A 14,275-nucleotide genomic window follows, 5' to 3' on the forward strand; every position below is an offset into this window, starting at 1 on the left:
CTTCTTCACCCCTACCCTCCAAACAAAGGTGGGGCACGATCCGCCTTTTAGCCTTGGGCCTGACCTTGGGCACATTACTAACCGGCCTCTCTGGCCTCAGTCTCCTCACCAGGACACGAAGGAGGTGGACTCCCATCCCCTTTCAGGCCCTTTGAATGCTGCTCTAGTATCTGCTAGCCTTGAGCACTTTGGAAGGATAACAGTAGAGAACTCGTAAGAGGCTTCTCTTGGGAGGTGTTGAGATGAACGTGTTTAGTTCCAGGCCCCTGTTAGTGGGCAGATGGTCGGTCAGGAGGGCATTTGCCAGACAGCCCATCCCGGGGAGTGTAGCCTCCACAGTCCCTGAGCCTTGGCCAGGCCTGCTCTCACTGTCTCATGTTCCCACCCCCAGGGGCAGGCTCCTGCACGGACGGCACTTTACATATAAAAGTATCACAGGTGACATGGCCATCACCTTTGTCTCCACGGGAGTAGAAGGCGCCTTTGCCACCGAAGAGCACCCTTACGCAGCTCATGGACCCTGGCTACAAGTGAGAAGGCTCCTTTTCTTCTCCCTCCCTCCCTTCCGTGCCCGCCCCCTCTCGGTCCCCCCTTGGCAGCTCTTGGCGGCTCCTCTTCCTGAGGGGCTGGTTGTGAGATGCCATGTGGAGTGTGGATGCTACTGCCTAGCCCACCAGCTCCAGAAGCACTTCCTGGCCTCTCCCCCAGACCCTGAGGCAGGAGCGATAACTCTCCAGGCCCTGGCCGTTGATAATTCTGTTGGCCATGGAAATTCAGGTTTGAGGGATGTGAGACTTTCTGCACACTGGGTAAACCAAGGAACAGGAAGCGGGAGGGTGAAGCAGGATGGGAGGAAGTGTGGAAGCCACTCTCGTGCTCTATGGAAAGCCCACCAGAATTCCTAGAAAGTGGGCATCTGGACCTGGATGCCTCAGCTGGGCTGAGATGGGCAGGCGTTGGCACACAGAGCCTCCCCCGTCTAATGGTTCTCCTTTTCCTCCTGATGGACACCCAGCTTCTCTGTGCAGAAACCTGCTGGCTTTTCCGGAATACTTTGTCCCTCCTTTGCTGTTCTGGCTGGAGCACAGCTTCAAGCCATTGCCAAGCGGGGTGCTGGGGCCTGAGCCATAGGCCTCCTTCCAGCCCGGCCCCGTCCAGGTCTCTAATGGGTACTCGGCCCAACCCTGATTCCCACTCCCGAATGTATTAGAGGAACGACATCCTTTTCTGTTTGTTTGTTGGGGGCACGGGAGGAGGAACCCTACCTTACCTCTCTCAGAAAGGGCATCTGACCCTGATCTAACAGGTGACTCTGCCTTGTTTGTGGTGTATGGTGGAGGGTGCGGGTGGGCGGAGGGATTACTGTAAAGGGCAAGAGAATTTTGCCAGTTCTGTGGGTTTAGCCTGGTCTGTGGGGGTCTGTGAAGTGTGTATAGCATTAATGTAGGCACATTTTTAGTCTTTGAGTGTCTGTGTCTCTTCCTCAGGCCAGCTCCTCCCTGCCCCTCCCCACCAAAATACTAACCCTTAATTAAAACAAACGGCAAACAAAGGACACCAACCACGCTCCCCAGACTAAGCTGAGGTAGAAATGGAAGCCGGTGCTTTAGGGATATTGTGTTCCATAAATTATCTTGCCTTTTTCCACTGTTGTTATTACATTGTTTCATAACAAAATTACTTTGAACCATAAAGTTATAAATACATTTTAAAAGTCCCACTTGGTAACATTAGATTTCTGTCCATGTGGTGTTGGTAGTTGCTGTAGCAAAAGCGCTGTAGTATAACATTTGAAATTAGCCCAGCACAAGTGGAAAGGGCCTCCCCCAGCCCCAGCGTGTCCCAGGGCACCGGGCTGCCTCTGTGGAGAGCAGGGAGGGGGTAGACCTTCTGCCTGGGCAGAGCTGGGAAGGACTGGGGAACGAGGGACCGTGTAGGAGACCCCCAGCCCCTGAGAGGTCACAGGTCCTCCTTCCTAGCAGGTGACAGTGTGTTGACAGGTCTCAGCAGAAGTGTCCTCAGATAGCACTTTTGTGTATTGAAGGTTAAGCACATTTTCTTGGGGAAGTAGGAACTAGAGTCTCCCCAAACTCAAGAAGAAATTTCACCCAGTTGCCTTTCACATGCTGAACTCTGAACCTGTTCTTGGAGCCCCGCCATCCCCCTTGGAACATCTTCCTGCCCCCAGCGGAGATGGGGGGGGAGTCAGCGTCTCCAGTTCTCAGCAGCCTGGGGACCTGGGCCTCCAGAGGACTCGGCAGATGTCACGTTGCCCCCCAGTCCCCACAAAGGTCTGGGCCCAACCCTGATTCCCAAGCCCCTGATCCTCCGGCTACTGGTGTTCCCTTCCAGCCCTGCTCCCCCTCGCCTCCCTGGCAGCCCCTCAGTGAGCTTGAGCACTCGCCCTGCTGACTCCCAGCACATGGTCCCCTCCCAGGCGCCGTTGCCCCGGGAACGGGAGCTGTGGGAACCAGCCGCTGGCCTCGGCATGTTTCAATAAAGTTGCTGTGCTGGGAGCTGCTTAATCAAAGGCCTGTGTTATGGGCTCATTAGTGTGGTCCACCACAGGGGCCAGCTCACACGGGAGCTCCCGGGAAGGCTGGCTGGGGCCCGCTCCCCAGACACGCACCCTAACTCACCAAGGGGTTTCTCAAGGCCCTTTCCAGGGAGCCCTGGGAAACCCACTGCCCCTGCCCCTGCCCCCAGGCCAGCCTGTCCTCAGCTGTGAAGCCAACACCCACACCAGCCCTCCTGCCCGCCCCGCCCCCAAAGCAGTCAGCACTTTCTGCATCTGACTGGCAGCCCGCCTTCCTCTTTAGGGTCTTGCCACTGTGGTCACAGGCAGCTCCCTAGCCTGTGGGAACCTGGGCTTGTAATTACTTGTGGGCCTCTGAGTCTCCCTGTGGGGCTGCCTGTCTCCCCGGGAGTCTGAGCACCTCCTGGAGGCCTGGGGTCAGGCTCATAGTCACCAGTGAGGGCCCACTCCACTGGGCCAAGAGGGACCCCAGGCTCCTCTGGAGGGAGACCCCAACAGAGAGGCCTGCCCTCACCTCCTACAGGAATCTCTCACTCATGCTTCCGGGATCCAGGGTGTCTCCCTGACCCCTGTGTACCCAGGCCTGCTGGGGGCAGAGCATCAGGAAGGAACTGGATGCAGCAGCCCCAGGACTGAAGAGACCCAGACTTCTGTTCTCTTGGCTGCTGCTTGAACACTCCCTGTTGGTCCCAGAGGAGTTGGGAGGGGCTAGGATGACTTTCTTGCATCAGCCTTCAACAGCCTTGGAAGCCCTCACTCCCAGCCTTGGCACCTTGTTCTGGCCTCCAGCCCAGGCCTGTTATCTCTTGGGGAAGTGGCATGGCAGAGACACCCCACATGGGAGAAGAGAGACAAAGGAGAGCCTGAGAGAAAAAGGCAGAAAGTGAGGGAATCTGGGCCCTTTCCGGAGCTTGTGGAGTGGCCCCAGACAGGCCTCCACACCCACCTGCTCCTGGGCCTGCACCTGCCCTCCAGGCTCCTCCTTGCCCCATCTCTCCAGCCCCAGGAACGTCAAGGCCCCGGCCCAGAAAGGCAGGGCTGTCTGCAACCCCAGAGTAAGCACAGTAGGCACTCCCTGCTTCCTGGAGGAGCTGGAGAGGCAGGAATCCTCCAATTCCTTAGGCTCTTCAGTTTCCATAGGTTGACGCTAGACTCCTCCGTTTGCCCTACCATTTGCTGTTTTTATCTTTTCTGAGATGGTGAAGGCTGTCCACCAACTCCAGGGTTGTACAGGAGGGTCTTCAGACCAGGGGGATGCCTGCCAGCGTCCTCTCCTGCACTCCTTCCCCCAGCATTCCTCATCCCAGTGGCTTTAACAAGCCTCTCTCCCTTGAGTCTGTCAACACCGGGCTGTTAGCCTCTGAGTGGGAGCCTGGCCCAGAGCTGAGTCGTTCATCCGTCCCCAGCCAAGGTTGATCTGAAGGGGGAGAAGTCGGCCCCAGAGGTCACACAGGGGTCACATCGCCAAATATGAGAATATTTTTTTAAGCCCTGCAATGCTTTCTCAGCTGTGTGGTGTCTGACAGCTCACCCAGGTGGCCCCCCGTTCCCAGCCATTCCCTACCAGCCCTGATGGGAGGCCCAGGGCTTGGGAGAAGACACCCAGCAGCTGTTCAAGTGGGCTTCGCTTCTCCAGGCCTGGTTTGGGGAGTCACCGCTGGGCTCTCCTCCTAGTCCAGCGGCTGACTCACCACTGTCCTCTGGACAAGCCGCTGCCTTCTCCTGTCCCCATGCACCCATTTGGATGTTGTGTGGAAGACACTTGGCGATCCCTGGCCCAGGCCCTGGGCAGCTCCTCTTCCGTGCCTCTGCTGTTTCTCCTTCCACTGGTGAACTTGGCCACGACCTGGTCCCCCTGGAGACCTTTGCTTGGGCTGCCATGGGGACCTCAGTGTCCAGGGTACAGCCGTTAGGGTTTAAATGCCAGCACTGTGCCTAGGGAGGTGCAGCAGCCTCCCCTTCGGGCGAGGACTGTGACGGCCCGCTCTGCCCTCAGCGGCAGCCAGCCAGAGCAGGGGGAGTGTGAGCCTGCTCCTGGCCGCCTCAGGCAGCTCCTCACCACCCAGCAAGGACAGGAAATGAAGGTGGCCTCCCTGTGCCACCACTGCAGTGGTAGCTGCCACACACACCTCTGCCCCCGAGCCTGGGGGATGGGGGTCATCTGGGCTGTTTTCTCACTTCTGTCTGGCCGGTCGGGGTTGGGGGGATGCAGACTGGCCTGCTTCCTGGTCTTGTGTCCCCCGCTGCCATTGTGAGTGCCAGAGCAGCTCCACGGCAGGCTCTGCCCCGTAAACAGCACATCTCCTTCCCTGAGAGAAGGAAAGGGAAGGAAAAAGAAAGCCAAACTTGTTGGGAAGCAAGAACAACGTGTCAACACTAAGAGCAAACAAGGCCCCAGACAAAGTGTGGCTTGTCATACTAAGGGGAAGGAGTGGGCATTGTCAGTGCTGTTTGCAGACTCAGAAATATCACTGACCGCAGACATTTGAATCAGATCTACAGCAGCTGGGCCCCTGCCTGTCCCATAGCCAGGCCTGCCCAGAGCAGGCATTGGTGAAAGATCACTTTTCAGGTTCCTTCTGGAACTTGCTGGGGCCTGGGGAATTGGGAGATTGTTGACAATCCTGCGTCTTCACCAACCAGCCAGGCTGTCCTAAGGCACTGGGTGTGAGCACCTTGGAGTAAGCTGCTGGCCTGTGTTCCAAGCCTCATCAAAGGTGGAGGTTGGGAATGGGGGACAGGGAGCCACTACTCCCCTCCCAGCTCCACCAGTTAGAGCTGGTAGTAGAGCTGCAGCCACTAACTCATCTGTATTGGTTAAACCTGTGCCCAAACCCACTTCCCCTGTGAGTGTATTTCCCCAGCACTCCGCCACCATGATCTCCTGGAGGGAGGGGTTGCCTTTTAAAAATGCAGATGCCTTGGCCTTGCCTGAGCTGTTCAGCTTCAGAGGGTCTGGATTCAGAAGGTCTGGATGGGGCCTGGTATCTCTGGGTTTTCAGAATTCTTCTAGGGGAGTTTGCTGCTCAGATTGCTTGGGGTCTTTCCCGTCTCACTAGAGTCTTCTCCCTCCAAGGGTTGCTTGTGCACAGACATAAGCATTTATGCCCAGCTCCTGGTGAGTACTACCATCGATGAGTGCTACTTTCATTATTATTATTATTTCTACTGCTGTTTTCTGGACTAATGCAACTGTCGTCTTATGTACACATTTACCAAGCTGACCTGGAAATTTGACCTGCTGTCCCCACTTGGAAACTGTATTGGGGCATGGTTTGCCTTCCTTTCCAGTTGGCCATCCTGGTTTTTGAGCAGCTGCATGTCTGTGACGCCCCGGGTTCCAGCCCTCTTGAGCTGAGCAGGTGGCCGGGAGATGTGTCGTTGGTTTTCCAGGCCATTGGTTGAAGCCAAAGTCACCTCCACCTCCCCCATCAGAGGAGAGAGAGGAGTCAGCTCTGAGCATACAAGGCTTCTTGAATTGGGGTACTTTCCCCAGACAGGAAAAGAGCATCTTCTACCACCATGAGGTCAGATCACTGTTCTTCTAAAGTCCAGACTTGTCTCCTCTCGACACCCGCTCATCTGCACAATGGGAATGCTGGTTACCTCCCTTGCAGGACTGCCCTAAGGATTCAGTGAGATGATACCGGTCAAGCACTTGGCCCAGTGCCTGGCACACGGGGGAGGCGCTGCTTCTGCTGTTGGCGGTATTATTACCACTCACTGTCATTATCATAACCCTTCCTGTTATTATTTGTGGCAGAGCCAGGCAGCTCCATGGGGACCCAGGGAGCTTCAAGAGCCCGAAGCCCCAGAATTGCACAGGCTTTTCCCACAGTTGCATCACAACAGCGAGTCTGTTCCTCGTGAGAGCGCCCAGGAGCTGCTCCATCATAGCTGTCTATCTCCAGTGTCCTGTTGATAAGATCTGTTAACATTCTCAGCTCCAGGTCTGAAATATACAAAGAACAGGGCCTGTTTGTTCAATCCAAGCTTCTAAGGTTTAACTCCCAAAGGAAATTAAATTAGGTGCCTGGAGCTATGACAGTCTGTCGTGTTTCTTTGCAGGGAATGTCACCCTTAATATCATGCAGATCTCATGTATAATTTTCCCCGTTTAATTCTTTTAAAATGCGAAGTTTCCAGCAGGAACCAACAAATCACCAAAAGTGAAAATTGAGTAGTGACTAGGGTTTGTCCCCTTTTTCGGTCTTACCATCCCCTCCCCCAGCTGAGTATAAAATGAGTCCACACACAGATCGTACCAAAGGCCACCATAACATACCCTCTCTCCACCACCAGTTCCAGGCCTTTGTCAGAGGAACTGGCTTAGGACTGAACTCAGTGTTGGTGGGTTTACCTTTACCATTTCTACAGCTGTTTGGAGTCTCTCTGCGTGGTCACCGTCCCTGTGAACCCTCCCACAATCCCATCTCACCCCCAGCACTAGCTACGGTGCCAGGCCTATTTACCTCTCTGGCAGAAATGTCCTCCCTCCGAAGTATCTGTGGGTTAGAAATCAGTTCAGCCTGGCCCGGACTGGAGCCACTGTAATATAATTGGGTTTTAGGTATGCTTGTGTTTGTGCTAGCATTTGCAGAGATGGCAGCAGGCCCCGGAAATGCCAAAAATGTGAATGTGACTTTTGTACTACTCAAGCAGACTGGTGATAACTGGTAGAGAGACTCTGGGCTTTGGGGGGCAGTGGGGAGGGGAGCCCTGGGATAAAAGCGGGAGGAGCAAGGGTCAGGGTGGGATTGGGAAGGGGTCTCGGTAGTCTGTGAGAGGAGCCAGCCAGTCCCGCCTTGGGGAACCAGGAGGAAGGTGGGAGGGGGCACCTCAGGTGGGCATTTCCCTGGACTGGCTTTGCCTGTCTAAACCTTGTCTCTGTCTCCACTTGAAGCCTGAGCTCCTCAAACAGAAACCCTGGTGAGGAGTTGTGGGCCAGTGGTTGGAGCTGTTTTGTCCCTGACTGTGGGCTTGCAGCCTGAGAAGGAGATGACCTTTGGCTCCCTGTCAAGCGCGGGAAGGTGCTTGTCCAGGTGGGGAATGGACTGCCTTCATGCTTGTGTTCCTGAGGCTCCACCCAGGGCCAGGCCTAGCAGAGGCACCCAGGGAATGCTTATGGAATCAAATAGATGGATGGGCAGACGAGTGGAAGGATCAATAAATGAGGGCAAGACCTTAGGATTTGGAAGCTGTGCTCTGGGCGCTAACTTTAGTGTCCAGGCAAGACCGGGACCTGATCTTGTCTCAGCTGCTCACAAGCCACGTGACATTGGGCAAATCACATAACCCATCTGTGTCTCAGTTTCCTCATCTGGAAGGCAATAAGATACATGAGCGGTTAGCACGGTGCCTGATGTGGCGGTGTTTTACCTGCTCACTTGGGGTAGTTTTCTCATTCCTTGCTCACACCTCCAGCCCATCAACTTCCTTCCTTCGGAGCCCTCCGTCCTGTGAGGCGCCCAGTGATCCTGCTTGCTCGCCTTCCTTTCTCTGCCATTTCACTTGATCTCACAAGCTGACTCTATTCCAGATGTTGAAACTTAGGTTCTCATCAGAGTGGACAACTCCCAGGGGAAACCTGATGGGTATTTTCTCAAGTCCTGGATCCTCCTCCTTGTCATAGGGGACTTTTCCTCAGAGGAGCCCCTCACCTTGGTCTTCAACTCATTGTTCTCTCCCTCCGTCCCCCCCACCCCCACCCCGGGCGTTCACAGGCTGCTGGAGAAGGCAGAACGAGGCGGGGAGAGCCACAGCCCGGGGGGACAGAAGGGTCTGCTGCAGAGGTCAGGGGGCCCCGCTGACCAGCACGGGGGTAGAGGGGTAGCGGAAGGGGTCAGGCTGGGCAGAGGAGCCAGTCGAGAAGACGGCCCACCAGGCTGAGGAAGCCCTGGGTACCCTTGAACATTGCTGCTAACTGTGAAAACTGCTTTAGGGGGTGAGGGTGGTGGTTGTGCCTGCCGCATAGTGGGACCAGGCTGTCCTCTACATCAAAGTGTGAAGCCACAAGACACCAGACTAGAACAGCAAAGTGGGATAGCTGGGAGATGCCCTGGAGAAGAGGTTCTTAAAGGAAAGCTTGAAGAACTCAGTGGCTGAATGGGGCCAGCAGGGCAGGGGTTTGGGAGCTTCCAGTCTGGGAGGAGGTGGAGGCCACGGATGGAAGTGGGAGTTAAGGAGTCCCTTTCCCTTCTGTAAAATGAGAGAGGTTGGTGTACAATCTCCAAATTCTGCAGCTCAGATGTTCTTGGATGTACCTTCCGGGGCATTTCCAGATTCCAGACGAGGCTTGTATTCCAAATCCAGACAGATCCCTTCTGTCCTACCAAGTGAACCTGGTTGGGCAAGGACAGTGTTGGAATCTCTCTTCTCTGCCCCTCGGCTCTTCTGTCTCCCCACTACCATACTGCAGCATGCAGGAAGCCCGAACTGCCAAAACAGGGGTTCCTCCCCACCCGTTCTCGTGTCCCTTCTGGGAGCAGCACCGCCATCTCTCCAGATGTCCCCCCCTGCTTCCCATTGTCCTCTGATGTCCTTCCTCCTCTGCTCCAGTCCCTCTGATGTGGTAGGCAGGTGGTGGTGGGCATGTGGGCGACAGGCCCTTCCCTGTGTCCCTAGAACACATTGCAGTGGCCTCATAGCTCCTTAATGGCCTGAAGAAAGGTCCATAGCTTGGCAGTTAGCAAAAAGACCATATATTTTAAAAAAATAATAAAAGCCTGTCTTGTGCCTTCTTCCCAGATTCTGTTGACTGAAGAGTTTGTAGAGAAAATGTTGGAGGACTTGGAAGATTTGACTTCTCCAGAGGAAGTAAGCTGTTTGATTCTCTCTGACGGCAGGTTCCAGTCTCCAGGAGCGTGTGTGTGTGTGTGTGTGTGTGTGTGTGTGTGTGTGTGTGTGTGTGTGTGTGTGTGTGTGTGTGTGTGTGTGTGTGTGTGTGTGTGTGTGTGTGTGTGTGTGTGTGTGTGTGTGTGTGTGTGTGTGTGTGTGTGTGTGTGTGTGTGTGTGTGTGTGTGTGTCTGACGTGTGGAGATAGGCTTTACTTCTCTTCCCTCAACCACCCCCTACCCCACCGCCAGCCCTTGTAAGGACACCCAGCAAATTGTCTGAATTGCCAACTCCTGAGAACCTCATTGAAGAGGCAGCCAGGGCCTTCAGGCTCCTCATTGAGGAGCACAGAGTTCTCCTCAGTCCCTGCTGTTCCCTGGCAGGTTCTGAACAGAAAGCCCACGCCTGCTGCCAGAGAACATTCCACGGGAGAGTTCTGGTGGGCAGCGAGGGACTCCTGCTCTTGCCTCAGGCCACCCAGGAGCCACTCTCCTTCCTCCCTTCTCTGGCCATGAGCTCTCCCCTCTGGTCCATCTCTTCCAGCCCTAGCTGAGCTGGCGGGCCAGGTGGGGGCCTGTGCTTTCCCTGGCTGTTCTGCTGGGGTATAGGAATGGAGCCCATAATCCCCTTTGTTTTTCTTCCTTGTTCCCAGCATCCTCATTTGTGGGGATTTACCTCATCCTGGAAAGTCCCTTCCCCTCCCCCAGCCTCCTACCAAGCAGCACCCCAGGGTTGAGCCTTCCTGGCCTCAGTGCCCTGCCCGATAAGTTAATGGAACATTAACAAAGCTGGCTGTCCTCCTGCTCTTCTGGGCCTCCCCTGCCCCGGGGCAGAGACCCTTCCTTCGTCCTTTGTGCCAGGAAGTGTGTTTGGGGGAGAGCGCCTTCACCTCCCAGGGGCCAGGCTTCCAAGCTAGAGCGAAGTCAGGCAGGAGCCAGCTTTCAGCCAGGGCTGGAGCTTCCAGTTGCCGGGGCTTCCAGGGCCGAGTCAGCCAGGACACGGAGGCCTCCGACAGACGTCCACGGGGCGGAGGACAGTGCACAGGGCAGGACTGGCCCGTCCAGGTCTCCAGGTGAACAGGAAGTCCTCAGAGCCTGAGGTCACCCCCAAAGGGATAGTGTCTTCTCTCTCCTCTGGGATGTGGCTTGGTAAATTAACTCATGTATACGTTCAGAAGTCACCAAGTACCCAGTCTGTGCCGGCCAGTCAACCCCCGCAAGTCACCGGTCCCTGAAGCCTGGCTCCCATTCAGTCAGACCAGAGCCAGCTGCCCAGAAGTGCTTCCGGAGAGGCCATGTCGCACAGGGACGGCACCATGCCAGACGGCTGCTTTCAGCTCGGGTGCTGAGGGGGTGGAAGGGGGGTAGTCCAGGCAGGAGGGACAGGAGCCAGGAGGAGCTTAGGAAAGTAGGTCACTAAAAATGACTTTTTTTTTCTTTCCTGTCCAGAGGCTGTCCCCACACCCTGCCCTACTCTCCACTTTGGTCCTGGCTTGGACAGTCCCCCATCAGAGGGAGGGAGAGGGAGCCAGCCAGGAAGTGTCAGGCCCACCCACTGCCAGCACCAGCTCTAGGCAGGCTGAAGGCCCTGCTCTTCCCTCCTTCCCAGCCTGGCCTGCCTTCTTGCCTGGCCCCGGGGCAGTGGGAGTCATAAAAGGCAGACCCTGCTCCTAAATCGCGGAGCATCTATGAGCACCATAGGACCCATGCAGGGTCCTAGCATACACAAGGAATAAGATAGGTCAGCCTCTTCCCTTACCCCCACCAGAAGCTCGAGAAACACAACTGTAGGCAAATCAGTGATTGCGGGGAGTCGGGTAGGAAGACCTTGGGCTCTCCTTGGCCACTGCTGGCACCTTTCTCAGGCTGGTAACCCTGGGAAGGAGGTGAGAATGAACAAGGGGGAGCAGGATGGGGGTTTACTCCACTCGAGAATGCACCAGGCCCAAGAAATCACCTTAAGCCACACTAGCCGTGCTTCTCGGCACCCACCGAGGCCGAGCCAGGACCTCCTTCTCTGGGGACCCTTTGGCAAAGGCTACAGAGGGCCAGTTCCAGCGTTCTTCCCCACCAGCCTCAGAAAGAAGCCATGGCAGGGACAGGACCGCAGATTTCCAGACCTCAAGCCACTTCCCTGTAGCATCTGCACCCTCCCCTGCCCCCCATCCTCTAGCCCCTGGGCCTCAGGGAGCAGATTCCTTACATGCTTGAGGCAGAACCAAGGAAGTGAGCTGGAGGGAGGTCAGCACAGTCAAGAAAGTGTTAGAAAACAAGCCTCCTCCAACCCCAGTTAATTATTGGCAGGGCAAGGGGAAAGGAGGGGTCAGCGAACTCCAGCAGCTTGACCCCAGCCGCCCACCTGGGTCTAGCATTGGTGACTGAAGCCAGGCAACCAGTGGCCTGTCTTGCCCCCAGCACCCAGGGGACGGGGCCTCGGTGAGGGTCCTGGCCTCTCTCTAGGCAGCGTGGGAAGAAGGCAGAGGGTTCTGCTAACCATGTATACTCTGGCTCTGTGCTTGTTCCCCCTCCACAGTTCAAACTTCCCAAAGAGTACAGCTGGCCCGAAAAGAAACTCAAAGTCTCCATCCTACCTGATATGGTGTTTGACAGTCCGCTGCACTAGCCTGGGCTGGGCCCTGCAGGGGCCAAGGGAGAGCCCAGCTGCTCCCCGGTGACTCCAGTGTAACAACTGCGTAAACGAGACTCCCACAAATAAAAGGACAAGTGTGAGGATGACCACGCAGCCACTGCGCCCGTAGCCCGCTGGGATGCCACGCACAGGCCACAGGCCCCCCCCCTCACCTGCAGCTCGGGGGCCTCCCCCGGCAGCCGGCCAAGCCATGTGACCAGGCCCTGGCCCCAGTGGGCCACAGTTGGGCAAATGCCAACCTTCCCCTCCTGCCACTGCCACAAGTTCCGTTTTGAGATTTGCCTCCGGACCTCTGATGTGCTCCTAGGTGGAGACAGGCCTGGTTCTCACCTACCCTCTGCCACACAGCCCAGCAGCAGGGAGGCGGAGTGGCCGCCTGCGCTGCCCAGCTCAACTCTGGGGAGCCTTTGTTAGTCAAGCTCCTCTGGCCATGGAACGATTCCTTCGATCGTGTTTGGTTTTCTTCCTCCTTATTTTATTTTGTAGAAACCGGATGGTATTTTATTGCTCTTCAAAGATGCCCAGAAGCCATCTATATAATGTTTTTTAAACAGAACTTTATTTCCAGATGAACTTTCTCATTCTCTCAGACAAGGGCCTGGGGCCGTCTCCCCCTGAGCTGCCACCAGAGAAGGTGCCAGTGTTCGCCTGCCAGTCCGGGGCCCTGGAGGAGCCAGCTTCGCGGAGAGGCTTTTCTTCCCAGCTGGGCCTGGTGGAGCCGAGGCACTCCCCCATGCAGCCTTGAGCCCAGTTTAGCTGGGGCCAGGAAGGGCTGCTGCTGGTTCCCAGCTGGACTGGGTCCCCACAAAGTTCAAGGATCATCAGGACCTCCGAGACTTGGTGACTGCAGCCTCACCTTCCAGGTGTTTTCCTCCCAACCAGGCGTGCCTGAGAGAGGGCGAAGCCCAGCGCTTCACAGACCATCCCCACCTGCCACTCAGGGCCTGGGTCTCCAGCTCTCTGCCACTCCCATCCCATTTCCTCATCCCCTGGGCCTCCCAACCTCCAGGCTGCAGGACTCTGGCTTATTAAAAACAGAAAAATCAACCTCTCAACATGTCTTTCATTTTGGTTTTGCAAACGCTGCACTCTCCCGCCCTCCCGCCCTCCCTGCATCCATTCATTTCTCATCCTTCATTCTCTACCCCTTGTCCTGTCTCCTTTCCTGCATCCTGGCCTCTCTCAGTCCTTGGTCCCTCACCCCAGTATTGCAGATCTCATGGTCTTCCTATCTCATAGCCAGCCTATCTCTGGCCCATGGTTTTGGGGTTCTTCTTGGGTTGTCTCCCACTTTCGACCTGGAATCAGCAAAGCCCCTTTCGTGCCCTCTTAGCCCCAACTCCAGGGACGGCTATTCCGAGATCACCCTTCAGGCCTTTCCAAAGCAAAGTCCTTTTGTCTGTCATGGACCACACAGGCCCGTGCCCTGTCCCTGTCTGCAGCCACCATACACACAGGCACCACCGGGAGTGCCAAGGAGGCCCACGGGGTGCAGGACGCCTCTGATGAGCAGTCTAGCCAAAGAGCTGCCTCCAGGGGCCGTGAGGGTAATGGCCAGGCTGTTGGACTTCCAAGGGGCCACTCGGGTCTGGTTCCTTCTCTGCATACACCAGCAGGGCTGCCTGGCTAACCCCATCAAACTCAGCGCTTCACGGCGGATCAGCCTGGCATTTGGGAGAGACGCCCCCACACGCACACAAGCGCCGAAGATGGAAGCCCCTCGGGACCTGATGTTGGCAGCAGCTGTGCCTTCTGCTCTGAGGACTTTTCCAGAAGGACGTTTCCTGGCCTTCACCCACCACAGCATCCCTGCCTTTAAAGCTCTTGTCTTCAGACATTTCATGGCCAAAGAGGTGCCACTGGCTTGCCTCCCTGCTCGCCATCCTGACCTGCCCCTCCACAGATTCTTTCTTTCTGGGGACCTGCCTCTACCTGCCTGGTTTGGCTTGGGGGGAAGGGCTATTTTCTGAGCTAAGTTTTGTTGTCAGTGTGGGAGGCAGAAGGGAAGCAGGGGAGCTCTGAGATGATGAGCCTGTGAAGCCCGTGGCCCCTTCCTGCCCTGGGGAAGGTGGGCAGGAAGGTGGGGAACCTCCAAAATTTGGCTGGAACCAGCCTCCATCTCCTTTCCCTACAGTGCATGGGCTCTGGGGGAGTGGTAGAACATTCGCCATCTCTGCCCAGACCTCCTTTCCCTTAGGCGGTCGTGCCTTCCAGAGGTTTCTCAGCGAGGGGGCCCTCCACTGAGCTTCTGGCTGG

The 14,275-nt window shown here is 56.3% G+C and overlaps 1 protein-coding gene across 3 annotated transcripts in view; it reads left to right on the plus strand.

Moving 5' to 3' along the window:
- SUFU (SUFU negative regulator of hedgehog signaling) overlaps nt 1-13,119 on the plus strand; it is a gene marked incomplete at its 3' end in the record, with an annotated part of 108,759 nt that extends 95,640 nt beyond the window's left edge. For 2 of the 3 annotated variants that reach the window (XM_082673336.1, XM_082673337.1), the window contains exons 10-12: nt 392-530; nt 9,284-9,352; nt 11,903-13,119. In XM_082673336.1, coding sequence (XP_082529462.1) covers nt 392-530; nt 9,284-9,352; nt 11,903-11,992 — 298 coding nt within the window. Of the gene's footprint in view, nt 1-391; nt 531-9,283; nt 9,353-10,622; nt 10,719-11,902 lie in introns of those variants that run through there. The other variant, XM_082673338.1, reaches the window with a different exon arrangement.
- Nucleotides 13,120-14,275: the final 1,156 nt, after the last annotated feature.

This window comes from Grampus griseus (genome assembly GCF_964374135.1).
Source record: "Grampus griseus genome assembly, chromosome: 16".
Taxonomy (NCBI): Eukaryota; Metazoa; Chordata; class Mammalia; order Artiodactyla; family Delphinidae; genus Grampus; species Grampus griseus.